The sequence below is a fragment of the Trichoplusia ni genome, chromosome 2 (assembly GCF_003590095.1).
Source record: "Trichoplusia ni isolate ovarian cell line Hi5 chromosome 2, tn1, whole genome shotgun sequence".
NCBI lineage: Eukaryota > Metazoa > Arthropoda > Insecta > Lepidoptera > Noctuidae > Trichoplusia > Trichoplusia ni.
The window spans coordinates 14,021,580-14,048,819 of NC_039479.1; the positions used below are offsets into that span (position 1 = coordinate 14,021,580).

The 27,240-nt window shown below is 34.2% G+C and overlaps 6 protein-coding genes across 10 annotated transcripts; 3 read left to right on the top strand and 3 right to left on the bottom strand.

Annotated features, from left to right (window-relative positions):
• The first annotated feature begins 891 nt into the window (after positions 1-891).
• On the top strand, positions 892-5,478 carry LOC113508295 (mitochondrial ornithine transporter 1). The gene is made up of 7 exons (XM_026891243.1): positions 892-1,048; positions 1,256-1,346; positions 1,455-1,699; positions 1,890-2,036; positions 2,708-2,840; positions 2,987-3,184; positions 4,591-5,478. Exons 2-7 carry the CDS (start codon positions 1,277-1,279, stop codon positions 4,710-4,712), a joined length of 915 nt encoding a protein of 304 aa, XP_026747044.1. The 5' UTR covers positions 892-1,048; positions 1,256-1,276; the 3' UTR covers positions 4,713-5,478.
• An 84-nt stretch (positions 5,479-5,562) lies between these two features.
• LOC113508298 lies at positions 5,563-7,393 on the top strand. Its single transcript, XM_026891245.1, has 2 exons — positions 5,563-6,339; positions 7,060-7,393. The coding sequence occupies exons 1-2, from the start codon at positions 5,936-5,938 to the stop codon at positions 7,292-7,294; spliced, it is 639 nt and encodes a 212-aa protein (XP_026747046.1). The 5' UTR covers positions 5,563-5,935; the 3' UTR covers positions 7,295-7,393.
• Positions 7,394-7,504: 111 nt separating this feature from the next.
• LOC113508299 (S-phase kinase-associated protein 1) lies at positions 7,505-9,040 on the bottom strand. 2 transcript variants are annotated; one of them, XM_026891247.1, is made up of 2 exons: positions 8,941-9,040; positions 7,505-8,710 (listed from the first exon to the last, which is right to left on the bottom strand). In XM_026891247.1, the coding sequence occupies exon 2, from the start codon at positions 8,708-8,710 to the stop codon at positions 8,222-8,224; it is 489 nt and encodes a 162-aa protein (XP_026747048.1). In that variant the 5' UTR covers positions 8,941-9,040; the 3' UTR covers positions 7,505-8,221. The 2 variants fall into 2 exon arrangements, with proteins under 2 accessions (XP_026747048.1, XP_026747047.1); XM_026891246.1 differs by having other exon boundaries at positions 8,871-9,017.
• Positions 9,041-9,997: 957 nt separating this feature from the next.
• LOC113508300 (histone-lysine N-methyltransferase Suv4-20) lies at positions 9,998-14,684 on the top strand. 3 transcript variants are annotated; one of them, XM_026891248.1, is made up of 3 exons: positions 9,998-10,252; positions 10,574-10,903; positions 11,192-12,952. In XM_026891248.1, exons 2-3 carry the CDS (start codon positions 10,583-10,585, stop codon positions 12,950-12,952), a joined length of 2,082 nt encoding a protein of 693 aa, XP_026747049.1. In that variant the 5' UTR covers positions 9,998-10,252; positions 10,574-10,582. The 3 variants fall into 3 exon arrangements, with proteins under 3 accessions (XP_026747049.1, XP_026747051.1, XP_026747052.1); XM_026891250.1 differs by lacking the exon at positions 9,998-10,252 and adding an exon at positions 10,295-10,427; XM_026891251.1 differs by lacking the exon at positions 9,998-10,252 and having other exon boundaries at positions 10,583-10,903; positions 11,192-14,684.
• Positions 14,685-14,875: 191 nt separating this feature from the next.
• Positions 14,876-15,955, bottom strand: LOC113508302 (RING-box protein 1A). The gene is made up of 5 exons (XM_026891254.1): positions 15,770-15,955; positions 15,653-15,680; positions 15,454-15,575; positions 15,277-15,362; positions 14,876-15,003 (listed from the first exon to the last, which is right to left on the bottom strand). Exons 1-5 carry the CDS (start codon positions 15,860-15,862, stop codon positions 14,991-14,993), a joined length of 342 nt encoding a protein of 113 aa, XP_026747055.1. The 5' UTR covers positions 15,863-15,955; the 3' UTR covers positions 14,876-14,990.
• Positions 15,956-17,075: 1,120 nt separating this feature from the next.
• On the bottom strand, positions 17,076-26,842 carry LOC113508301 (proton channel OtopLc-like). Of its 2 annotated transcripts, XM_026891252.1 has the most exons (11): positions 26,680-26,842; positions 26,049-26,159; positions 21,973-22,089; positions 21,284-21,401; positions 20,258-20,345; positions 19,862-20,070; positions 18,781-19,227; positions 18,314-18,529; positions 17,916-18,139; positions 17,556-17,754; positions 17,076-17,303 (listed from the first exon to the last, which is right to left on the bottom strand). In XM_026891252.1, the coding sequence occupies exons 1-11, from the start codon at positions 26,709-26,711 to the stop codon at positions 17,121-17,123; spliced, it is 1,944 nt and encodes a 647-aa protein (XP_026747053.1). In that variant the 5' UTR covers positions 26,712-26,842; the 3' UTR covers positions 17,076-17,120. The 2 variants fall into 2 exon arrangements, with proteins under 2 accessions (XP_026747053.1, XP_026747054.1); XM_026891253.1 differs by lacking the exons at positions 26,049-26,159; positions 26,680-26,842 and adding an exon at positions 23,139-23,808.
• Between the last annotated feature and the right edge of the window lie 398 nt (positions 26,843-27,240).

Sequence of the window (27,240 nt, forward strand, 5' to 3'; positions counted from 1 at the left end):
GTTCATTGCTCACGCAAAAAGTACTCCATAGGTTTTAAGGAAACTTTGCAGTAGTGTATTATCCATTTAAAGTTACCAGTAGGTATTCCCGCCAACAGCTAGCTAGTATTCAATATTTTTTAATTGAGTCTTAAAGTGGCTTTTAAAGCTGACTAATAGCTTGAGCAGTTTTTAATAAACATTTTTGTTCTAAAACAACGCTAACCTGTAAATCTGTTTTTAGGTAATTTAAAAACTACTTATAGATGTTTTTAGATTACTAGTTTTATTCAATGAAGATTTTCAAAACGTTAAGTAACATGCTGAAATAATACGCTGTCTATGACATGAGTAAAGATGCAGGTAAGAGCTACTATCCTACTAATTTTATAAACGCGAAAGGGTGTATGTACCTATAGTTAATTAATATGGGTGGATGTATAAGTACCTAGTTTCTCTTTTACGTAAAACTACATAGACTTTATTGACACTTTATAATAATGAAGCTATATTATAAGAATACAGACTGATATTCATTATGGTATCGTAAGAAATAGTATGAATCTACCAAAATAAGACCATAAGTGGCAAGTTAGTAAAAAGAATCTATCATCTGCGAGTTATTCAAGCGTGCGAAATGTTTGTCTTAAATAGTCCTTTAAAAAGCCCGCCACTGTATGAGTCTATAACTTATGTGAACAACCAAAATAGTGAACCATAACAAAAATAAAAATGATATTAAATGCACATTAATTAGTTATGAATTGATTCCTAAATGAAATTTGATTTTGCGCGGACGAAATCACGGGCTCCAGAATCATAAAAAGAATTTGGTTTAACGGTTGGCTAACCTTCATTTCTGTCAACGTCAGTGTCATTTATGAAATGACATATTTGTTTGATTGATCTTCATATTATTTGAATTAGTTACAGATTCTCGTCTAGTGGGTGTGCACGTGATTTCTTCATCGTCGGAAAAAACGAGGATTTGTAAATGTTGTGAAATTTGATTTTAATGAATTAAAAAGTCAGTCGATGAAAGTGATTTGTAACTAAAACATACTTTTTTGTGAGTCGTTTTTTTATGCACGTTGTTGCTGTTATCAGTTATCACTATCAGTTTATTTTGTTAACGTGATCTGGAATTCATTTATATAAAGTATGCTTAGTCTGTAACTGAACCTGGCGTTGTTCTGAAGTGTTAACTGTGCATGTATATTTCGTCATTATATTTGCTATTTTTAATTAAGTAGTTAAGTGTTTATTATTTTTACAGGTTATATTGTTTTCTTAAATCATGGCTCATTCATCGGGTTCGTCAAGCAGTATGAAAAGTGGACTTATAGATTTTACTGCAGGGTCTTTAGGTAGGCAGCACGCAAAATTAAATTCAACTGTTTTTACGACAATTTTTACTGTTTTCATGTAAGTGACTTTTTCAAACTTGAATCACAAATATTGTTTTCTTCCTTTAGGTGGAGTAGCAGTAGTCTATGTAGGACAGCCTCTGGATACAGTCAAAGTTAAAATGCAAACGTTTCCACATCTCTACAAGGGAATGTATGACTGCCTAAAACAAACTCTTAGGAATGATGGTGTTATTAGAGGTCTATATGCAGGTACCACTCCAGCAATAATGGCAAATGTGGCTGAAAACTCAGTATTATTTGCTGCCTATGGATACTGTCAAAAATTTGTCTGTGGAATAACAGGAGTTGAGGTAAGAACAATAAGTCAGCATTTAGATTCTATCTATTTGCTCTTATTTTATTTTATTACTGCTACATACATATAGTTATACAACTAAAATTACTAAATGACTATAGCAAGCTTCCACAAGTAGTAGTTAATTTAATTATTTTTTTGGGTAATTATTTCATAATTTTGTTTATGATATTTATTTGTTTCAGAAAGTAGAACAGTTATCAGCGCTTGGAAATGCTTCAGCGGGTTTCCTAGCAGCATTCTTTTCGTCATTCACACTGTGCCCAACAGAACTGATCAAATGTCAACTACAAGCAATGCGAGAAGTGAACGTGCAAGGTGCACAAACAGCTGTACGCTGATTATTTTGGGTATTTTCAATGTTATATCTGAAAAGTGAAACAAGCATCCATTGATAACATATTATGAGTAATGACTTTAACTTAAACCATTTTTAAGTAATTTGTTAATCTCAAATTATTTTTTAATAGTTGTAAAAAGTTTTATTACATGTATAAAAAATATTTTTTTGTGATATTTTTTATATTATTCATATTTTTTATCAAATAATTGCAATTACAATTCAGGTATTGACTTCAAAAAACAATGCTCAAAAGTTCAATCACAAAAAACTGCGCAAATCAAACGTATTGGTAGTATTTCTTTTTTCATTTATTTTACTGTAGCCTTCATAGTCATCTAGTAAATTCTTATACGTGGACCCTATAAATAAATCTGTGCTTTGATCGTTCTGAGTTAAAGAAAGGTAATGTTTAATAAAGTTATCAGCAATTGTTTTTTTTGCAATAAGTATTAACAACAGCTTCATTAAAATCGCACGTTCGCGACGTGTTTCGTTAATGAACGTCATTTTAATTTGATTATTTACTTATCTCGTGTTTATGTATGTTATCAAGAAGAGTAAATTACTTCTTTATCTTGTTTGTGCCATACATTCGTATTACGACCCTCAAACTAATTCAATATTATTGCAAGTTATGTTTATATTGGGTTTTCTTGGCAGGTTAAGGTGACGCCTCTACAGCTTACTCAACAAATATTTAGGCAATATGGCATTCAAGGACTATTCCGAGGACTTGTCCCGACTATCATGCGGGAGATGCCTGGATACTTCTTCTTCTTTGGAGGATATGAAGGTCTGAGGGGTTTTCTAACTTGTGTACGATTATTTTTGAAACTTGAGATTTTGATTCCTTCTTATTTATAGTACGCAAGCACACATAGCTCCCAAAGTAACGTGCTTCTTATGGAGCGTACTAATCTTGCCAAAAAATATTTTCAGGTACTAGAGAATTATTGAAGAAACCAGGACAATCTAAAGACGACATAGGCTTCGTTAGGACAATGATAGCGGGTGCGGTCGGCGGCCTTGTCCTCTGGACCGTAATATTCCCGACCGATGTGATAAAATCGAGAGTACAAATATCAAATAAAAGTCAGAAGTTCCTCACAGTTGGATATGATATTGTCAAGAAAGAAGGTATGTCTTATCATAATGTTTGTTCTTTGTTAACAAAGATTTGTGCGTCTTCGATATCTAAGTATTAAATAAATGTTTACTTTTTTAGCACATGTACGTAATTGCGTACATCAAAATTATTATGTTTAAAAATAACTTATAGGCATATTTACCGCAGTGGCCGCTGGGTTTGATTGTTCCATTTTTGAATAGGTTTCACAAAATTGATTCTCGGAATGTTGCACTTATTTAATAAATTTGTAGGCACGGTACCTAATTGTCTATCTATTTAAGTATATTGACTAGAAGATAGATCTCAGTAGGGTCAAATAGTTAAACAGTGTTTTAGCAAGGGATAAAGGTTGATACCGTCACAGGAGACCCACAAATTTATTTGAACAAGATCCGTTTTATGCAATCGCTTGGGAAAACTAATGACGGTTTTAATTTGCTTATATTTCATAACAAAAAAAAATGCCACAATATTTACCTTCCCTGATTACTCTTGATTTTCCGTATAAATGTTTGGTTATATTGACTAATAATGTAAAATTCTAAAAAAAGAAATAGATAGATATATATGTATTTAAAATTTCTGCCATTTTACAAGCCGGTCATTAAGTCTATGACTGGACAATAATTCCCACAGTGTTGAGATAAATGAAATACTCTTCAACTATAGCATCATGTCGTTAAGTTTGACCTCGCTGGCATAGGAAGTGATAAGAGTCTTACAAGGAGTTTTAATCGCTGGACGATATCGCGTCATTGAAAATAAGAAGCATTTTTCATCAGCCATAATATGAATATAACGCAATTAAGTAATTACGTACATCTAACGCAATACCTTACTTACTAACTTACCTACTACAATAGACACTTACAGCTTATTTTTTATGTTAGGGAATTCCATATACAGCCGACCAACTTTTTTGCGATATGTCCAGTCATTATGTTATACTTATTTTTGACTGCAAGTATTACCTAGTGTTATAGTGCCACAGCAATTCCTATAATTCAGCCGCGATGTCATTCGGTTCTACGCACGAGAGTAGGTTCGATCCTAGCGCAGGCAAAGAACCAATGTGCCTTTTTCGAATTTCTTAATTCTTATTCTAAGACATTACCTACTGATAGAGCGGTGAAGGAAAAATTCGTGATGGAACCTAGATTGATAGTAGAATCTGAAATCGCCAACCCGCATTAAGCTAGCGTGGCGATCAATGCTCAAACATTCCCTATACAGAAAGAGGTCTGTGCCTAGCAGTGGAACATTTCTCGGCTTGTATTATTCATCAACAAACAATTGTAAACCTACGTTGGTCTCCACGTGCGCGTTGAGCATGTGCGCTTATAATTAAGTACCTATTTTATAACAAAGTTTCAACACTTTTACAACATCTTACGCTCGCTTTACGTGTTTCCAGGTGCTCTAGCTTTGTACAACGGACTGAAGCCAACGCTGGTGCGAACCATCCCCGCGACAGCCGCGCTCTTCGTCGTCTACGAGTACTCGAAGAAATGGATGCACCAGTCCTTTGGAGACTAAAGAAAGCTTATGTAATAGGCATAGATAGAGAAATTTAAACATTTTTACAGCAGCGTTGTATACTTAGGAATATCGCCCATTTAATAAAATGTATATATAGTAGCGACGTCAGTAAAATGAAGTGAGAATGTCATTATGAACGGGGTGTGCAAAATCAACTATAATAATTCCATGTTGCATTTGAAGTGACTAGAAAGCTTTAGATCGACTTTTTATTGTGTTACCAATAAGTACTCTATTTCTTTTACCTAAACAGGTAAATAATCATGGTGTAAACAAATGTAAAACAACAATAATGTTTACCAAAATCAAATATCCACAGACCAAAACTAGTCGTTTATTTACGATGCTATGATTTAAATTCTTGATTAAGACATTGTTTACCATTTTTTGAGGACCTCAAGAAACGGAGTAGGTTAATATGTATTTTACCGCATTTAAATCAGATGAAATAAACTGTTTACAATTGCTACAATGAGTAATGAGTAACAATATTTTAAGACATATTTGGTCTTACGCAGCTGCTGCAAAAAAAAGGTTCTTTTAACATTGCAGTGACAAAATTAGTATAAAGGCGTTTATTTAATAATATTATTTATTAGCAGTATGCAACCCTGATAAACCTTTAGAATAAGGGTGTACTTGGGCCCTCCACCAGTCTGTAAATAGAGCACATTAGTTGGGCGATATCTCAGGGTCAAGTGGACTCGAATTTGTTACAAGTACCTTAGATATACAATATTATTAAATGTTATGATTACATTGTTTCAAAAATGTTTTATTGAACCAGTTGATTATTGAAAATAATCTATCGGTAACGATATCGGCAATTGATCGAAATATTAAAAGATCTTTTAAATTTTCCACTTGTATTATGCCGAATGGACAGGTATACCTACGTAAGTAATTATCTATTTAGGATACAATTTCTATATTAACCGATAAGCTTAAACGCCCATTGGTGCATTCTGAGTTTTATATCGAGTTAATAACCGATAAGTTATTTATTGTTATCCAGCGACAACGTTCTCGTTAGCTTGAAATAGACAATTGACCTCCATGTGCTTCAGACACTTGTCTGATAACAGTCTCTTTAACTCAACAACGTTGAATGAGTGGGTGGGTGTGTATCTCAATTTATTTTGTTGAACTTGTGGAGATCACACCCCTACCTAGGTTAGTTATTGTACACTATTTTAACATACCGCAAAACTCTTTGCGTAATGACAACTTCACTTTTGAATAACATCTGTGTAACGTACACAATCAGTTTGAACAAAGTAGGTATTTATACCCCAATGTCATCAGATGATTATCAAGTACAAAATATTTATAGATATTCTAGAAAAACATACAAGAAGAACAGAAGAGGGACTCATGACGACGCCGGCCCTCTTGACCATAATTACGACGGAGCTGAAGCTTCACCAAGAAGTGATATTCGCAGTGATGGCAGAATGGACAGTAACATCGATTCTCCCGGATGCAGTTGCGATGTAGATCCCGAAAGTGAAATCGCAAATATCCTCCACAAAAAATGCCCTGTAATCACTTTAGCGCAGCAGCAACTTCAGAGACTCCTGGATGAAACTGACAAACTGCTTTGTGATAATACGAGATGTTGCAGGTCGGTATATAGGACTTGATTCTGGTAGAGCTATGCCTGAATTATTAGTAGGTATATAGTTAAGTAAGGTCATAACAGAAAAAAAGGAAAGGATGAACAAACGTAACTGATATCTCTCGAAGCTTTTTAAGTATTCTCATTAAAATAGGTTAAGAAACGAAGTCATTGCGGAATATAGATATTTGTATGAATCACCCTGTAAATACTACACTTCTTTTGGCAGTGGTGTAATGAAGTGTTTTTTTACAAGCTTGCTTGCCCTGGCCTGACAAGCTTACCCTAACCTAGACTCTAGTGTGTAGAAAGCTCTCTAGTGACTAGAGAGCTTTCGATGCATTCAAAAATTAATTCCGCGACTTCTGCAACTGTGTCTAAACAGCTTTTTATAAGCCATCCACTTAAATTACCGAGCACTCTATCATTCCGCTGAATCCGAGGCATTGCTACGTTGCATTTAGGTATGTATAATTAACGGTTACAAAATACGTTACGCATTGAGACACATTCGAATTATTAAAACCAAAATAATTATGTATGCTAGAAACACTGATAGAACTATGTTACGGTTTGGAAAACAAAACGATTATCGACTACGCGACCGACAACCCACAAGCACACGTGGTTCTTCTAAGATTGATGCGACTTGTTCTATTTTTATCTTTAGCTCTCTTATCGCGATTGTGGGTTCCCTTAAATTTAGTTCTTAACTATTTGTTTCAGGTCTTTATACGACTTCCTCTGCATTTGTAAAGAGATTTGTGTAACACAAGATAAGCTTCGATTATTTTTAATTTTATTGGTTGCTATTGGTTTTATAATGGGTCTTATAGTTGGAGGTGCGACATGCGGATCTTACCTCGGAAGATTTAACAGCCCAATACTGAGATGCATCGACACGTATTTCATTTCAGATTCATATAACAATATAGAAGACACATATCGTAGCATAGTATAAAAGTTGTAGTTTTAAACTTGTTATCGTAATTCAAAGATTTCAATATATTTATGTATTTTAGTAAGAATATTTTAGATGAGATTATAGTATTAAAAATAATGTTATTTCTTTTCCTGATATTTGAAAAATCTGCTGGCATTTTTTACAAATGATTAGGTATTTAATACTAATTAAGCATTAACAAGGATTTACGAAAAGAAACTCTAGGAATAGTTGGTTTACAACATTGATTTTTTTATTTATGATTCATGTTTGTAAACACAGGCGAAATGACCTATCCAAGTTGATGTTTTGTTTATGATAAGTTCACACCAATACACTATCAAATCTGCTAGTTTACAAGGGTTATGATGAATAAGAATTAGTATTTGTATGAATCAGTACAAAAAAATCAATAATAGTATTCAATTACAATCACATTAGTTTGACTGATGAATGATATTAGTACCATTGATGCACTAAGGCAAAGAAAAATAAATTAAACCCCTTCTCAAAGTACTATGCTTACAAAATAAAAATTACAAATAATTTGTTACAAGAATGATTTACTAATTCATTCCAAGCATATATACATGTTGAAAAGTAACAAGGATGTGCAAATAAATAAGAGGATTTCAAAGAGTAATGTTATCAATAGTTTAATTTAATATAATTAAAATACTAATACTGAGAGTTCAGAGAATTTATTCTAAAATCAATTTGTATATTCCTGAAATGTTCAGTTTATTGTTGAATGAATGAAGTTCAAATAAAATAGTGGGTTATATGTCTTTTTGACTTCAGTCTATAATCTATAAGTCCTGTAATTTTATCACTACAGATCTATTATAGACAGGTAATTGAATTATAGATACATTGTTAGAAACTTACAACATATTTTAGATATATTAAATCTAAACAGAGAGTGTTGTTACAATGACTTGCAATTTACTTTTCCTCGCACCACTCATTCTCCTTACGAACTTGGTCTTCTTCAGCAGCAGTAAAATCATTTTTAATGTTGAATGTTTTGCGTATTTCTTCAGGAGTTTTACCCTTGATCATATTGGCCACTGTTTTGCATGTAACATCCAGTAACCCTTTTATATCTAGGTAGTTGGCAGCTAGTATAAGCTCAAAAAGAGTGCCTTGATCAACTTTCAAGAAATCTGCATCCCATGAAGAAATGTCATCTGTTCGTTTCTCTTTATTCTCATCATCTTCTGGCAATGGAGGGTCATCTTTGTGATAGGTTGCCCATTGTATCACTTTTTTTAGTATAGCAGAATTTACGTTTGGCAGTGGTACTACCTCCTCTTCGTCGTCTTCCATTCCCAAGTCTTCCAACATTGTCTTTATTGTAACCGAGCATTTTGCTATCTCAACGTCGACAGTAAAAATTTCACTGTCTGAAGACTGGAGCTTAATGTTAGGCATCTGGAACAATAAACAAAATAAATTTCTAATAAACTTGAATGAGAATAAAGATCGAGTAACGAAAAATAGGACGCCATTTTACAATGTACATAAGTTTTAAAAATAGTGGTTCAAATGAAGTTCTAGGTGTTGAAAACGATTTCATGTCTTAATACAATACCTTGTTTTATTTGATAAGACACAAGTTCTGATTAATTAGAAATACACTAGCAGATTAATTTATCGCGCACCTTAATCCAATGATATCCAAAAACTTGAAAAAACAATGAATGCTACCAACTTCCAGTTACTTCAACCTCTTACGCTCGTTTTGACGTCTATAGGGATTGAACAATATCACTAAATTTGGAAAACCGATATTTGGAGCAAGTCCAACCTGATCAAAATTATTGATCTTTTCAAATCATACTAGGCCTGTAACTGAACAATATAAAAAGTCTTAAAGTTATAAAAAATCTGTTTTTACCACGGTTACTCAAAAATGTTCATGGTTCCTCTACGAAATTGTGCTTTAATGGAACCAACCATATCTTCAATATTTAGTTTTATGGGTTTATGCTTCGTAAAGCTTTTTATATAAATAATTATAATTTTGCCAGTCTCGTTTATAAATATCGTTTAGATAATATATCTCGTTGTTTTCTGATGTAGTGGATAATATTTAAGTTATTCATTTTTAAATGACCTTCTGGTTATTTTTTATATAGAAGGAAAGATATAGAAAATACGCATTTGCTTATGTTTCACTAACTTAAGAGTTAAGATAATAATTTGCTGGGAATATCTATACGACCTACCAATCCTTCCCAAAAAGGCAATTTTTTTTTACTACAAGCAATCGGTTTAAACAATCACTTTAATTTCATCAACTGTTAGCCGTGTTTCATACATGATTTCACATTTTAATGAAGACTCTTTTCATCTTACATCAGTTACATCATTGTAAACTTCTCTCGAGTCCAAAGTGACAACGTTTTACGGTTTTATGCGTTCCAAAAAGTAATGATCATTATAGTGTTACTTTTTTATTTACTTATTTTATTTGAATATTATTAATTTATTACAAAATTTGCTTATAATATTTTCTGTGTATTGAATTAACTTAAAAATATATTAATGAATTTTTTTAGATAATATTTTTCGACCTACAAATTATAAAATGTATATTTAATTTACCCTGCTTGGTATTTTCTATATAAATTTGAACCTAAATAATATCAAATAGCTCTTATTTCATCATTATCATTTTGTGGGTTCATGTACTATCTACAAAGTACAATGTACATCACTACCTAATGAATGGAGTGCACGAAAACATGGTTGTTTTTCAGCTTTCCTTGGAGATTAATTTGAATATGATCAGTTTGCTTCAGTTTTGATTCATGTTAAATAATTATGAATTAATTTATTAGAATTTGAAATTAACACTTAGTTATGTATAATATATGTAAATAACCTAGCGGTTAGCGTCTGAAAGTGCTTCTAGATAGTGAAGTTGTTATTAAAAATAATCATGAATTTTACGTACATTCAATGATATAAGTAAGTGTTATTATTAGCTGAATAGTTATTCTATATTATTAATTCATTTTTTTTGTATTTAAGCTGTTCCAAAGAATAAAAAACAGTGTCAGTAATTTGACGTGTCGGTTTTTGGTTTTCGTGTTCGGCCGCCATGTTTGTCCATTTATATTTTAGAAATTGAAAGATTGTATGGGTAATAGTATTGTACTTTTTACTGCTGATGAGAATGCTGCTATTCGATAAACAGTCATTTTTTATTAAAGAAAATCAATCCCAACTGTGTTTATAGGCATGGAAAAATAATGTGTTACTACAGCTTTCGCGTCCTTTGTTATTCAGGTATTCAGGATGGTTGTTGGATCAGCGACATACCCAGGGAGGCAAGTGCTCCACAAGATGCAACCAATGGGAATGACTCCCCGTGAGTTGTCAGAGTACGATGATCTGGCTACAGCACTAATAGTGGACCCTTATCTTGACATCACTACACATAAGATGAATGTTCGATATAGACCATTAAAAACAAATAAAGAGGAGCTGAAGAGTATTATCAAAGAGTTCATCCAGACTCAGGATTACAATAAGGCATACACAAGACTAGCCAATGGTGAATGGATGCCAAGACATTTTAGCAAAAATAAACATCAACAGGGCAAGCTAAGAGAACATGTTAGTATTCTCTCTTCAAAACTTTTTGGTTTTTTCTAAATATGTATTTCATTTACTAAACAGTAGTATTGTTATTCTTAATTTACATATTTCATGATTATGTGGTATATACATCCTATTTAAATACTTATGAGCACAAGAAAATATTTGTTTTGACCTTAGTAGCTTACTTGCTACTAAGGTAAACTGTGCTGACTTTATACCCACTTCTTACATCTCTTTTAGAGAATTGCTAATTAACTAAATTGACTGATTGTATTCTTTAAGTTTAATTCTGTCTCATTTCAGATTTATCGTTATTTACGAGTTTTTGATAAAAAAGCAGGCTTTGTTATTGAGCCCTGCTATAGATATTCCTTGGAAGGACGGGTGGGAGCTAAAATTTCAACAACCAAAAAATTCTTCAAACATGAACGTATTGATTTCTTGGTGGGCTGTATTGCTGAAATGACAGAAGAGGAGGAAAAACAATTGCTACATCCTGGGAAAAATGATTTTTCTGTAATGTATAGTTGTAGAAAAAACTGTGCTCAATTGTGGTTGGGCCCTGCAGCATACATCAATCATGACTGTAGGCCTACTTGTACCTTTGAAGCAACTGACCGTGGCAAGGCTTTTGTTCGTGTTTTAAGAGATATTGAGGTTGGTGAAGAGATAACATGTTTTTATGGAGAAGACTTTTTTGGAAATGGTAATTGTTATTGTGAATGTGAGACTTGTGAGAGACGAGGTAAAGGTGCATTCTCTGTACAAAATGCACACAATGATGAGCAAGCAACTAGATACAGATTTAGAGAAACTGATAATAGAATAAATAGAAAGAAAGCAAAACAAACACAAAAGAATATTAATGGCAAAAATCCAGAAAAACCTCAGATATCTAGTAGGCAAAGTTCTGACATAGTTTCACCATTAAGCATGAAGGAAATGAAACAAAAAGGTTTAACAAAGTATGATGCAGAACTTTTAATAGCTCAAGGTTGTATTGCAGATGTTATTGATGGACCAGGCAATAAAGAGGCACAGGGCAGTAGAGAGTCCTCTGCTTCAAGTAGAGGTGATAGGCTACGACGAAGGACAGACAGTAACAAAGCAAGTAATGGTTTGCCTGTATCTGCTGAAGTTAAAAGACGAGCTCCTCCATCCCGTTGCTGTAGCACAACCAGTTCTCGCAGTAGTCGAGATTCTCATACAGGCATAGTGTTACGAAGTCACAAACGCTTACTTGATACCTGTACACAGTCAACCTGTGTTAAACCAAAATCTACATCAAAAGCAAGTAGCGAAGCAAAATTGGATAGAAATTTAACAACACCAAAAGCAGAAACAGAGTTAAATGTTTTAATTGCAAGTAATATAAAAACTGAACAATCGAATGATAGTCAAAAAGAGAATATGGATTCTCCTGATAATGCAGAGGGTAAATTAGAAAAAACAGAGAATAATTGTGATACAAATGAATCTCTACAGCCAAGTGAAGAATTGAATATTCCCATTGAAGGAAAGATTGAGACTTCTGTTAGTAATTCCAATGTTGAAGAACAAATGGTTGATAATAAATGTGTAAGTGACAATGCTTGTGTGAAAAGTGAGATATATGATTTTAGAGAAAATGTTAATCCAAGTGAATCTAAAGATAGTAAATTGAACAAGAATCCAAAATTAGATGTAACAAATCGGCCTGAAGAGTCTAAGAAAGAGACGGACTCAGGTCCTCCCTGGTTGGCAGATAACTCTAATAAAAGTAGCGAATGCCCGTGCACCCCTCCACGACGTGGTTTGAAGCTTACGTTGCGGGTGAAGAGAAGTCCAGTTGTTGAAGAGGTGATGGACTGTGGAACGACGACAGAGGCGACTGAGTATGAAGTATTACGGCTAGAGGGCGTTGACCCCGAGACAGCGCGACGCCTTAAGAAACGGCGTCGATCTAAAGAGCGTCACCGCAAACATAGTCCAATCCGTCCTCTGCCTCCCATGAAGCGCTTAAGATTAATATTCGGCAATGAGAGCCGTACTATTGATTTGCCAACTGCTATTTCAGCAGACTGACAGCCGCAACTACCTTATGGTTATTTTTCCACCGTTATTATTCAATTATTAGTTTAATTGACACTGATTAGGATTATTTTATCTAGTATTTATTTTGGTGACGTGAAGTTCTGACATTTGAGTAATGTGTGATAAGCATCAGATTTTATTTGATGATTCCATGAAATATTTATTAAAATGAACATTTGGAAAGATTTTACTGATTTTATTAGTGCAAATTATCATTCAATCCCATTTGTGTCAGGTGTTTTCACAGTCGTCAAATAAGTTGATCTAGATATGGATATCTATTAAAACCTATGTTAATCCAAGGCAATTATGTACAAATATGTTGGGCTTTGTTTAATATAGCTACATCTTTATTGGTTTTAGAGGCAGATATGACTTATTTGAAGAAGGTGGAATGAGTCCTGGTGTATTAAACTGCCATTTGTTAAGAAAATTGTTCTGCATATAGTCTTAAATATTGAGAACACAAGTTTTTCTTACCGTTTTTATTTAAATGTTGACTTAGTGGACTTGCTGCAGTTAGATCTCATTGCATTGTATAATTTGTTCTTGTATCAATGTCTTATTGAAATGTGTATATTAAATATGTTATGGATTAAAAATGAGCATAGTGAAATAAATTCTCTATTTAAAGAGTAATAATAATAATTAATGTGTAGCGATATTATCTTCAATTGAACAAGTCTCGAGACAGGATTCAATCATTCTCAAAGTTAGTGAAACATAAGATTGTATGTGAAAAAATTGAGTTCCAGAGTTGATGAAATTTAACATTTGGCATGAGGATATAAGTAAATTGTGCTGAAGTAATGAAATTGATCCTTAATTGGTTTTGATAAATAATTTTTCACTATTAAACTGTATATTGTTAATATGTACAGTTTCATGTTGATTTTTAATATAGTTACGGTAATTAAATGTATCGACGACAGGTGTTACGCTTGTATAAAGCAGTTCAGCAGTTGTAGGGACATAGTTTGTATATAACAGTAAAGTAAAATTAACTATTTAAATGTTGAAGCCGTATTTGGAGTAAAAATAAAATTGCGACAGCTTAAAGAGGATGGTACTTGAGTTGGAATAAGTTGAGTAACCTGAGCGAAAGTATGGAATACATATATTTTATATGGTATTTGTTATGGTTTGTTACAATTAAATTGATATCTTGACATTATATTTGTTCAAAAGATGTGACAGACTGAATATAAATAAAATTGTTAGCTATGAAGTAATAGACCTTTGAGAATGGAGGGCATTTTATAGCAAACATGAGTTATTTCATTCTGCATTATTATTCCATAAAGAAGAGGTGTTTTTAGTCTGGTATGTTTTAGCATATTCTGATTTGTCCAAATGCTATGTAATATAATTTATTTATAGCTTATGTATACAGTGAGTGACTTAATTGTATCCTCCATAATTATAAATTATGTACCTACCTCTAAGAGTGGTCATTTTTACAAATTTGTAGTATAATTTCTGTATTTTAATTTACAAGTATTGGCTGTATTAGAAAAATTTATGCACATACTATGTGGCCAGATAGGCTACTTATGCAGTTATTTGTAATTGCTAGTTTTACGACTAGCTATTGTGATATTCCTAATGGGAATAGTGTATGTAAGAAAACTGTAATTTAGACGAAAACGAGTTGCATATTGTTGACAAACAAATATTTTTCATTTCAAATTATCACAATAAATTGCCTCAAGTTTCTTTCTAATATATTGTTTCATTTGTGTGGAGAATTTCTCAGGAGATCCTCATAAAATAAATATGTAAGTTTTTTCCCTTAAAAATAAACATTTCATGGTAGACAGGTAGATGTTTACTATTTTTTTGGGTTTTTATTTTCATTACAAGAGTTCCATCATCACAATTTACAAAAATAATCGCGAAATTAATAACGAAAAATTTAGTACTTTTGAGTTAGTTTATTATCAACTTATAGCAATATTGACATTGGCATGGCCCATTCTCAATATGGTAAGCAGTGACTTCTTGTGTGGGATAGGTTTTACTTCCCGCTCTAGTGTCCGTACCTGAAATAGGAAATAAGTTTAGTAATACTGATATTGGAACAATTTCTGTAAGACTACTTTGACTTAGTAAGCCAATACAATAGTGTAACAGCTTCTTGTTAAAGATATCCTAAGGAACATGTTAATTAAACCCTAGGACAAAATCCTTTGTTTGCAATATTTTTTTTTTAACCACCTTCACAAACACATTTTAAACTAATCAAGATTTAAGGCCACAAGTGTATGTTATTTAAGGTAAAACAATGATGACTAAGAGAAATAATGGTAACTTACTTCTGGAATTCCCATTCTCTGTTGTCTAGAGGACAGACTTGTCTAGTTTTAAGCCAGCGTGAGATACAATGGAAGTGGAAAGCATGCTGAAAATAATACATAATTTGTTTATTTTTTACAGATAACAATGATTACACTATAATTTGTATCATAACAAGTGTTACAATAGATACTTACATTACACACACCCCAAGCCACTGTACATTCCTCACTCGTAGCTGATGCCTGATTTGCTTGACATTCTATGCACAGATCCATAATATGGTTTCGGCAAATCGCGCAGTTATCGACCACAATATCTGCAACACAAAATATTCATCATATTACTTGGTTTAGGATACAGTGAATCGATTCAAAATATGTATTTGAAACATACCCCAAGCCCATAAAGCGACTGCATTCCACTGGAAGGAAAATATAATAATATAATAAATAATTTACCAACAAAGGAATAGCCTACTGTTACGATGAGTATGCGTTTATGAATATATACCTTTTTAACTTCAAATCTCTTTTTGTCACCTTTACCACTACTGGAGGAAGCCATTTCGACTTCTTCTTCATCTACATCCATTACAGAAGCCATATTTTTTTACAAATACCTTGTTTTTAAAATCTAAAATGAGGGAGTATTGTACACAAATTTGACAGATATGACAGACGCAAACCGTCCGTCCTCCGAGGTTACATGCGACTAACTTTTTTGCAGATTGAGGTACATGTCTTTATGACAAGGGAGATTCTAATTAAAATGTGTCAAACTTTTTTTATATTGGTCGTGAATGTGAACAAATAGGTATGTACTCCACATAAATGGTTGAGTTATAGATATTAAAATAATAGATGATCACTAACTTACATAATTAAGTGGTAGATTTCTAATGAGACGGAGATTCGACTTGGACTAAAACTAAATAGAAGCGTCATATTGGTGTTGCTCACTTAAATATTCTAACCATACCCAGCGGTGAGCCTAGCCTATAATGACTAATTATAGATTGAAAGTAGGTACTTCGTTCCTAAATTATTTGATAAAATAATGTGAGTTGTGCATCTATTCCACATTGTTAATTTGCTTATTATCGTATAAAAAGCATTCCTTACTTTTCAATAAGTTTTGGCTGTAGGTGATCTAACATAATTATAATTTAGTCTCGCATCCGTTTAAGAATCATTTTCAACTTTCTTGTGATTGGTTAGTTTTAAAGGTGCGGCCTCATATGGCCTGGACTTATCTGACCACTTGACTGTATTTTAAATTTCTCGCGTCTCGAAAAGGTCACGTAATATGTACCGACAAAGCTGAAAATTATATCGATATAAGTGTGGTGCTGCAACGGCTTATAAATTTATTCCTATAAATAATGGAATCAAACAAGGTACCTAAAGCTCCTATTTCTTTCACTAGTATCACTACGCGGTAAATTTAAAATGGGATGACTTGACCAGATTTGTCGCTGCAAACGAGCGTCGAGCAGCAGCATAAGACTGGACCTTAAAAGTTTTATCTGTGTCGTTTCAACACAATGTTTGATTAGTAGATTAAAAACATTTCTTAGTTAATGTGGCGACAGTCGTGACTGCCTTGCTATTCTGAATAAATTTTAAAGCGGGAGCCTGAATTTAACAATTAGAGTCGGGAATTGCCAAGCTGTAATTAGCAACCGTGCTAATACTCAATCGATCTCTTCGTTGGACCACGTTAAAGCTTCGGCTTCTTGTTGTAAAAGATGAGACATTGCTACTTTTATGTTACGTACATTGAAGATCTTTAATAGCTTTTGAATAAAACGATATCGGCAGACTAAACAACATTTTATCAGTCAACTTTATTTGTGAAAATACTAAGCAACATGGTGACTTTTCAATTCCAGATCATCAGAGTCTATATAAGTCTCTCGTGATCTTTTATAAGCATTTTTCCAGATTTCATAGAAACACACAGTTGCTTGAAACCTATAGCAAACGAGCAGTGGTACTGATACGTGTGTAATGAGAGTCCACGCCCAAACACCGTAGAACTCCATCTGTAATACAAAATATATCTATGGTTTAATAAGTGCGTTTATAAAACATTTCATCTGTTTATTTTTATATTTAATTCATTACGTATTTAGGTATCAAATTTGTATCTCGTTTTCGTTTCATATTGAAAACCAAAGATTTTAATTGTAATTATTTACCTTTATGCTATTTGCATAACTGGCCACACATTCAAGCACTTTGCTTCTGCTCTTCTTCAAACTTATTCAGATACTGCTGAGTAAAATCATGTTTACCTGTAACGGGTGAAATTCGGCTCTTGCGTTTTTAATTCGATTGATAAGCCATAGCGCCAGGTTACCAACGAGGAGGAATGTCACAAGTTGCCGGCCTGGTCTCTGCCGGCCCGTGCTGGCACACCGGCGGGACCACGCGTCTAACACCAAGAGCGTTTGGCACGAACTTTGTATCACTGCACATAGTGGTGATATGATTCTGTATTGAAAAAGACATCAGGTTGAAAACTTACGACAGTCTAAGTCAATAACTTGTAAAGTGAATGGAGGAAATCTAAATAGGTAGTAAAAATTATATTTCAAAAAAATAAAAGCAGGATAGACTAGCATTTAGTAAAAAAGACATTTAGTAAAACCTACCTGGTTGCTCGAGATTCTTCTGGATATTGCTGTATTAAAAATCCAGCTCCTATTATTTGAAAAAGGTAGTACAGGTAAACCCCACATTGTGTAACTAGCAACAAGGCGTGTTCCAGAGGCAGCGTTGTAATGGCTCGATTTAACGGTAGGGTCCGCATCCTTTGAAGACATGCTCCTGATCCGAGAGTCATTATCATGAACAAAATTGATTCCCAGATGTTTATCTGAATAAATAATTGGTTATAATTACAGTTCAAACATTATTCTCAAAGTATGAAGATCATATATTATAGTGATCGTAACTTTAAGGGCGGAGCTTTTTAGCTGTATTCGGTCTGATTTTGTCCGGCTTTAAGATGGAAGTTGGTAAAGAGCAAAAACATTTTTACATTAGGTACCTGTAATAACGCTAAGTTCATATGTTCACGTTTTTGGAACAATCCATTAAACAACATGAGGCTAACTATAGTCCCAGCCAGTACAGCAACACCCATGAACAGTCCTTTGTGTGTGCTACCGCAGTCTACGGAGAAATGGTTGTTTGATTTGGTTCGAGCGCAGCACTGACGATCCTTGCCAATTATTGCCGCAGGAGCGCGCTGCTTTGCCGGTTTCTGGAAACGAACTCGATATTCGATATTCATTGACCTAATTAATGCGAATCTAGCGCTTCTCCGAATTAATTACGCGGAGTTCTACATCAAGATTATAAAATCCTGCAGGTTTGGATCTAGTACCTATGTAACTGAAAATTTGCGGAAAAATATGTATGTTTCATTACTCAGTACTCATTTTTTTATGCGTGGAATATGAAGAAGATTTGTATAGCTTTGAAAATTGAATATAGAAATAAGATTATACTGACCGATCCAGGTACTGTACATATATCATTCCAGATAACAACGATGATGATGGAACACAAGAGGCTGTATTCCACTCCACACGGTCTCAGGTATGGATTAACACTTCTAATCAAAGGTGTGATCATATCGGTGACGTTGCACGTCCAGCCGTCTTCATTTACCGTGGTATTTAAGAAGTTTGTTGTGCGGTTCGATAGATCAACACTTATATTACTTGAGAGCTCCTGATCTAGTTTAGAAGTGGTATTTTCGATAAGTCCTTTAAAAAGTATTTTTGTGCCGCCGGTGAAGTTGGCGTAGCGTATGAGTGCTGGCCGGTCGTAGGCCATGGCAATGATATCATCTCTGGTTTCTTGTACGACAACATTAAGCCATTCGCAAACGTTTGTTGCTATTAGGTGCATCAGTCCGAATCTATCAAGCACCACGCCACGCATTGGATCTAAAATCTGAAACGTTTATTTAATAAATTCATTGCATGTTATAGAGTACCGGTAGCACTACGAATCGTAATTCCTCAGGCGAGTGTAGCTTCAATAGAGACGTATTAAAAACATACCTATAAAAAGAAGTTACGAATTGATTGAAAAAACAGCATGAGTAGTTTTGAGCATTTATCAGGTGATCATCAATTTGATATCGGAAACAGAGCACAAATGTTGTATGTTTACCGATTAGAGGTAAGTATACAACATACACCGCGTCGTGATGTAGCCATTAGTAGGTAAGTACTTAGTATACTTATGTACGTCATGCAAGAGTTGAGAGGGGACAGGGGGTAACCGAGACGGCTTGAGAACCCAGATATGAGGGGGCGGGTCCTTGACCATCAGGAAGAGGAGACATGAAGGAGCTTAAGTTCCATTCAAATAATTTGTGGATGAGTAGTAGTAATGAAGTAACAACCTGTATGAAGATCATAATGAATGAACCGCAAATGCGATATTGTCCCAATTTTTGTTCAATCGAAGGGAATTAATTGACATTTCATAAAATTGCAATTAATGTGGTTGTAAGTTGCTTATTTATATTTCAATCAGCTCTTGAATTGTGTTATTTAAATAGCGATTAAGTAGTACTTACATCAGTGTAAGAGAAAATGAAGACTGTTTGAGCTACAAGGTACAGAATTCTTAGAGCAGGCTTGAGAGCTACAATAGCGAGTTGACAGTCTCCCGAGAGGTCAAAATAGCCTCCGAACTGCAGGCACGAATATATAATGGATCCCACACCAAAACCTGCCACACCCAAGTGCAGGTAAAAACTGCCGTAGCGGGTCCGTTTCACGTTCTCTACAACGATTTCAAAGAGTTACATTCAATAAATTAAATGAAGACTAGTCATAAAAAGAATAAGCGTTATTCTTGGTTATTTATTTTTTAAGAATTGACAAATTCTAAAATGAAGAAGCTGTGCAATTCTCTAGCTCAATAAACTAGTTACTAATGTCCAATAAACACATCTTACTGGCTAACTTACCATCTCTCTCTCGTTTTGCTATTCGCAGGTGATAGAACGTGTAGGCTAAGAACAGCATACTAACTACATATAAATACATTGTAAAGACCTGCAATTAAAAAATAAATTACTTCTCTAATAATTTGATCTAGTCCATAGCCTGCTTATAAAAGGCCTTTGGGCCTTTTATAAGCAGTTTATATAGATATATAAATAGCAGAGAGAATATAATTATTGTAAGGAGAACAATATTTATGTTTTAAAATTACCTTCTGGATCGACGTATTGAGTTCTGATTTAAAATCATCTTTATTAATTAAAATCAAAACCTTAAAAACTAAACAATTTCCCACAAAACCTAAGTGAAGGTTTGACTTCTATTCATTGGTGAAGTGAAAACGTCAAATATTTATGTACTGCATTCGTAAAGATGGATTTGGAGGAGGCAGTTATCAGTACCTGCCTTATTACCTATATATTTAAGTTACAATTTAAATACTGATATCTCAGTCTGGGTATCCCCTTGAATAAAACAGTCTTGAAAAGATATTCGTATAGTGGCTGTAGTAAGAGTCATGTACATTTTGATGTATTCAATCTATTAATGAAGACCCATTAAATAGACCCATTGGCCACACCACCTGTCAAGTAGTATGCTTTAAAATAACACAATTTAAATACTGATATCTCAGTCTGGGTATCCCCTTGAATAAAACAGTCTTGAAAAGATATTCGTATAGTGGCTGTAGTAAGAGTCATGTACATTTTGATGTATTCAATCTATTAATGAAGACCCATTAAATAGACCCATTGGCCACACCACCTGTCAAGTAGTATGCTTTAAAATAACACAATTTAAATACTGATATCTCAGTCTGGGTATCCCCTTGAATAAAACAGTCTTGAAAAGATATTCGTATAGTGGCTGTAGTAAGAGTCATGTACATTTTGATGTATTCAATCTATTAATGAAGACCAATTAAATAGACCCATTGGCCACACCACCTGTCAAGTAGTATGCTTTAAAATAACAAACGTAGTACTTACGTCAGACATAACATTAGTATATACTTCATTTTGTATGGTGCTCGTTACTGGCAATGCTACTCCTAAAACGATTAATAATTTAGCATAAAACGCTGACAGGACCATGGTCATCGATTCACTGAAACAATATGATATATTGAATCAATTAACTGTTCATGAACTAAAACACGATGCTAGTGGAAATTAATACGACGCTAACATAATTAATGAAAATCGTTAGCAATATTTTGCGGAGAATTCTATTACCGGCATGGCTAAACAGTTTCGGTTTTTAGTAGATGGGTATTTTACCATCCTTCACTAGGATATAATTACTAGTGGCTAGATGTAATTCGCTGAAATTCGTTGGAACTGAAATTGCAAATTGCAAACAAGTTTTGTAGACCATAACTAATGTCATTTAGCTTTATTTTTTATTACGTAACTGTTTTCAAAGAAACATTCAGTAGTCGAAAGTTTATGAAAGAAATTTGAAGTGCAAAATTAAATTATGTTTATTCAGAAGTTTAGTTATAGGACAGTAAACGCATTCTGCCTATTACCAGTAGTGGCATTAGCTATGGGCTATAGGCTGAGTTGATTGTTTTTTTTAATCTGCTTTTCCTTTCAAACCTTGTAATTGACTCTACATGGGGCACTACAAGTGAGTGTGTATAGAAGATTGCTAACGATTTCCGAAGCATACTTACTCTCCATGTGACAGTGGTTTCCGTGTAGACTTAGGAACTGGTATCTGTTCCATGCTGGAGCCCGTGCTGGCCGGCAGCACCACGCTTAGCCGCGGCAGCGAGTGTGGCGGGTGCTCTCTGGAAACATACGAGGTAACAAACCCTCTTTCGTCATAGAGTTTTTACAACTGAACCTATACAATAAGTAGTAGCTTCGTTTAATCTTGTGCTACGGTAAAATTGACTATAAGCGTCTGAAGGCTTTGGTTATCATTTACTAATTGCTGGTCTGCTCTTCTGCAAAAAACGTCAACTACTTAATTTTGTTTGATAAAATCAACACACAACACATGCTAGAAGAGATTAGTAGGTTGTAGCTGGTGGCGGACACTGTGAAGAAGACTACCAAATTAATGATGATCCATCTGCTGGTAACCTGGTTAAGATTTAAAATCTACTTCATGATTTTGTGGTAATTCCCATATCATGATTTAATTTTAAATAACGCAATGAGGCATAACAACGAGTAGGCGGCACTTAAATCAATACCTATTTTAAACCTGAAGGAAAATCGATTTGTGAACTGAAAAATACATAATGACTAACAGATTTAAATTACTGGCTATAAAAGAAACTAGGTTGGCTTAACAGACGTAAATAATAAAGATGCTAACAACAGTTTATTGAGTTAAGATTATCCTACTTTTTCATGTCATTAGCTACTTTTATCGCAAGTCGCTTAGTTAAACCAATATTGTGAAGTGTGTTAATTTGAGAAAGAACTAGATTAAGTCGAGGAATTTGGGATACTTGGTATAGATGTCACTACTAATACATACATACGATTACTTTAGAAGTCAGTAAACACAATTTTACATGTAATTAGGACGACATTTTCATTTCTTATGTCGGGCTACGATACGAAACGTATTTAATCCGTCAACCAAGTCATAAAAAAAATACACAAATCCTTAATTTACTTAGCCACTACAACAACCACAACTAATACATTACAACCAGAACACGTAGCCCTACACATTGAACAGCTAAAACAAAATCCAGTATATAATATTAAAAGTGTTACATAAAGCGGTGTCGATCTACCGTAACACGAAGTTGTTTTGTTTGAGAAAGCGCTTATCTACTAATAGTGGTGTTTAATGAACCCCGCTCAGCGTCCTCCTCACCTTTCATCCTCAGGCACCGCGATGAGAGGCTCAGACCTCCGCCGCCAATCCTTCGATGCATTTTGATTAGATTTCTCTTTATTTTTCGACATCACATCCCTTTAGCACGGATAACCGAGAACTTAACTAATCACCTCGATCCTCACTGGTTTTCGTCGAATCTAACAAAGTACTTTCTTTTTTTGAATTTGAAAAGATTGACACGTGTTTTCGTAGATGTTGTACGCTGTAAGGCGTGTTAAGAACTGTTCACGATGATACAAATCGCAGCGACATGTCGCACTCGTGTGCGTTAGTAATTAGTCGCTAATTGTGGCAGGGTTGAACTTGTGCGGGAATATCGTCTAATTTCCTTAGTCTTAAAACTTTGAGAGTATGATACAACAGTTTGTAGTGAGTCTGATAGTTGAACAACATTGTGTAATATCTAGAATGTTCTGGGAGGTTCTAGGAACAACCGCATGATGAATACGTGAGTCATTTGACATTGAAACGATTTGTTGTTCTCAAATATTTACGTTTCAAAATTTCAGGAACACCATATGAGACATTTTTATGGTAATAGGTGTACCTACAATTACTCAACGGGCCTTTTGATATGGTAGTGACGTATTTCTTATGTATAACAAAATAACGAAAAATATGCTTACATTTAATATTTTTCATTTTTATTATGGAACAAACATTTATGTAATTATATATGTGTATCTAATTATCGTTTTAGACTCAATAGCTTCTCATTAAAAATGCAGAACATGCAAGAAGCGCAAAACGAAGTAGAGTTCTAAAAAAATCGCAAACAGCAAACATAAAAACAGGGACAAAACCAACCCTCCACCCCTTTTAAACTATGATTTAATGCGCAGGTGACCTCGTAACATTTAATTACGTAATAGTCGGCACGCCGGTGTAAGAACACCGATCAATATACAGAGATGCAAGTAACAATCGACACGGGCGTACAATAAGCTGCGGCCCGTACCTAGTACATTACACCGGGCTTTGTGTAGCGAGCAGCTCAATCAATGCCGCTTCGGCCGCTCCGGCCGCTGTGAGCCGCTGCAGGTTACATGCAAGCCCTGCGATGGTTATTGTGATCCTCTAAACCGACAAGCCTGCCTTTGACATAACGTATTCAAATTAAGAATATTGTTGTCTTTTTATATTGTTTTTTCTTGTACACGTTTAAATTTAGAATTAAAGAAGCTTAATATTGTACTGTTATTTTTAGTCTTACTTTGGCAGATCTCAAATATAAAAACCTTTTTTTGATTATAACTAATATAAACAACTCTCACTGATAGTATTATTCTGTCCTAAACTTATCCAAATTAAATTAAAATAAATGTGTGATTTTATTTTTATGTGTCCAGTTTTAAATTTGCTGACAGCCTGCCAGTTTTATAATTAAGCTAGATAGAATTTCATTGATCTGTGATTAAACCGTTAAGGCTAACGTCACTGCTTAGGACAAAGGACAATTAGCAAGTGTGTATGTGTCAACAGTGGTCACGATGCCTTTGATAACTACGTTCGCCGTGACAAATTTTCATAGTGTTAATAACCTGGAACACTGTGTCATTTCAGCTTAACAAGAGTGCAAGAATATTGCCCCAAAATTAGGACATTGATCTCATTTAAAAGGAATCTCATCAGAAGCACTTAACAATATATTTTTAATTTGGTACAATGAATGTTTCACTACTATTTCTATTGTCTATTCATCACTTAAAATCTAGGAACTTTTGTACTTTTTGTCTGCGTTTCTCATCACACGTATGTACACAACAATGAACTTGCAGTTGGCCAGTTTTTCCCAATCTATTTTCAACCGCGAAAACTGCGCAATAACCGAAAAGGTCAAAGTCCAAAAAGCTGTTTATTTTCGTCAAAAAGTTATCTTCGTACGTCACTATTTCTTCTTAAAATAAATGTTTGAATAAAGTTGTGTTAAACATTTATCGGTGGAGTCGGTGAGCTGTAGTCCTCATGGGTAATTAGCGGCGGCGGTGTCACTTTCAGACGTTCTTCCTAACGAGCCTGGCATATATACGCGGATGCACCGCTCTGCAGTCACCCCCTTATCTCTAAGCAATTAATTAGTCGTCTTTCTCAAAGACTGCCTCTAACATCACTTTTTTAAACGATTTCTGTTGGTGAAGGTAAACCATTTATTTTAATTACTGAAAATGTTTTAAATATCATATTTTTTTTGTAGATGTTGCTTTTAGTTATTTGCGAATGTTATTCTTTGTTGAATGAACATCACCAGTTGAAATCTAAATTAAAAATATGCGCTTTAATTTAAAGCTAACATATTTTAAAACAACAAATATTAAAATGGAACGTTGTTAGTGTATAGTTTGCACCATCAACTATTTTACCGGTAAAATTCAAGTTATTCAACTAGACGGGGTTGCAAAATTACACTGATATTTTGATTCAAGAACCTAGTCTAAAAATAAATAAACAATAAAAATAAATTTATCGTTCTAGCTACCGCTCGCTTTTTTAAATTTAGATAGGTATAATGACTACATAGAGTTTAACCGTAGTTGCCTTTTGTGTGTCTGAAAGTTTAATTACTTATGCTTATGACATACCACGGGTCCATCTGAGTGCTAATTTTAAGACAGACATATTGTTTTGTGTACTAAACAGACGCAATAATGTAGTTTTAAGGTACGGAATTTCAATCAGTGGTTCCTGATGTAATTTATCTTTTATATAGCACAAAATATGACGTCATCATGTTATGGTCGTATTCACGTACGATACTCGTCCATTGTCCTTGTGCAAGTGACATATTAAAAAGTCAATTTGTCTCAACATTTAATTTGACAATGACAAAGACAGCAACACTCGATTATAATATTATCTATATTGTATATTTTAGTGTATATCACCGACCGTGTGTGACGTAGTTTCCGCTCTAGCGTGGTACTGGTCTGTCTGTGGGGATGGTAGTGGTGGGAGGCGTGCTCGTAGGATACTGTCCTTGGGTCTCGGTGATCATGCGTCCTAAACGAACCGAAAATAAAAGTTGCATGAGTGATAGAGAGTCTCTATATATAGCAAGGTCGTAGTCTCTATATATAAGAGACTAATATGTGAAAGGGTTCTACTTAAGAAATAGGTATATCTGCAGTTGAGAAACTTTGGTAGAAGAGAGCTTCTTTACCACGTATAGTACAAATAGCGTAGACCAGCTTTTCCCTTCCAAAATCACTATAATATTACTTTAAAAGGTAGTGACCTGTGGCAGGATCTCTGACATCGGTTTCTACAGACACAAAACTACATAATATATGTAGTAATGTGTCACCATAACTCATATGCTTATAACGTCGTGTATGTAAAACCACCTGCTTTACTGGGCAAAGATTACTAGTTACTTAGTAGGCCAGGTGTCTTCAAGCAAATAAACATTAGCCTGACACTGAAAACTGTATCCATGATAATGTCTTTAAGCGGTAATCTTATTGACATAAAACAAAAAATAAGTTTGTGTATATCGTAAATGGGGGATGTTAAAACGTACCATTGGACATCTTCTTCTATGAGGTTTTCCATGGTATACAAAGGAATGTTTTCACACTGTTCAAGTTATTCACATCGGATCACATCTGCTACTGAAGACGTTATCCGCCGCTAAGCTGGCCGAGATAGTCATATTATCTTGACAAGAGTTTACCGACGCGAGCTGTTTTAACACACTCAATGTATGTGATCATTTTTTATACTTAACCTTTCGCCAGGGTTCCATCGCCCTTTCTTGCTAACAACAGGTTAATAAATAAAAATAAGTTAATGACTGCAAAATGAATGATTACTCTGTACCTAGTCAAGGCTACTTGGCGCATTGATTTTGTTCTTTTAGGCATTTCATATGACCTGCAAACACCGTGTGGTCAAGCCAGCGGGTGCTGGTAGCCCGGCACCCGATCAGCTAACATCTTTAGAGGGAGAAGGGCGCATCGTCCTGTATCGTCCGTTCATTCGAAACAGGAAGCACAAGCCTTACGCATACACAATTGCACCACTATCGGAAACCGGGAAGTAGGTCATATTTAACTTTTAAATTAATTGACATTCAACGAAT

Excerpts from the sequence above, each read along its gene's own strand:
- LOC113508295 (XM_026891243.1), top strand. The coding sequence starts at position 1,277 with ATGGCTCATTCATCGGGTTCGTCAAGCAGTATGAAAAGTGGACTTATA. Across the intron at positions 2,037-2,707 it reads TGCAAGGTGCACAAACAGCT|GTTAAGGTGACGCCTCTACA; the intron begins GTACGCTGATTA and ends TTTTCTTGGCAG. Across the intron at positions 3,185-4,590 it reads TGATATTGTCAAGAAAGAAG|GTGCTCTAGCTTTGTACAAC; the intron begins GTATGTCTTATC and ends ACGTGTTTCCAG.
- LOC113508298 (XM_026891245.1), top strand. The coding sequence starts at position 5,936 with ATGACAACTTCACTTTTGAATAACATCTGTGTAACGTACACAATCAGT. Across the intron at positions 6,340-7,059 it reads GATAATACGAGATGTTGCAG|GTCTTTATACGACTTCCTCT; the intron begins GTCGGTATATAG and ends TATTTGTTTCAG.
- LOC113508299 (XM_026891247.1), bottom strand. The coding sequence starts at position 8,710 with ATGCCTAACATTAAGCTCCAGTCTTCAGACAGTGAAATTTTTACTGTC.
- LOC113508300 (XM_026891248.1), top strand. The coding sequence starts at position 10,583 with ATGGTTGTTGGATCAGCGACATACCCAGGGAGGCAAGTGCTCCACAAG. Across the intron at positions 10,904-11,191 it reads AGGGCAAGCTAAGAGAACAT|ATTTATCGTTATTTACGAGT; the intron begins GTTAGTATTCTC and ends GTCTCATTTCAG.
- LOC113508302 (XM_026891254.1), bottom strand. The coding sequence starts at position 15,862 with ATGGCTTCTGTAATGGATGTAGATGAAGAAGAAGTCGAAATGGCTTCC. Across the intron at positions 15,681-15,769 it reads AGAGATTTGAAGTTAAAAAG|TGGAATGCAGTCGCTTTATG; the intron begins GTATATATTCAT and ends TTTTCCTTCCAG. Across the intron at positions 15,363-15,453 it reads TGGCTTGGGGTGTGTGTAAT|CATGCTTTCCACTTCCATTG; the intron begins GTAAGTATCTAT and ends TATTATTTTCAG.
- LOC113508301 (XM_026891252.1), bottom strand. The coding sequence starts at position 26,711 with ATGGAAAACCTCATAGAAGAAGATGTCCAATG. Across the intron at positions 22,090-26,048 it reads CGGAAACTACGTCACACACG|AGAGCACCCGCCACACTCGC; the intron begins GTCGGTGATATA and ends GTATGTTTCCAG. Across the intron at positions 20,346-21,283 it reads ATACTAATGTTATGTCTGAC|GTCTTTACAATGTATTTATA; the intron begins GTAAGTACTACG and ends TTTTAATTGCAG.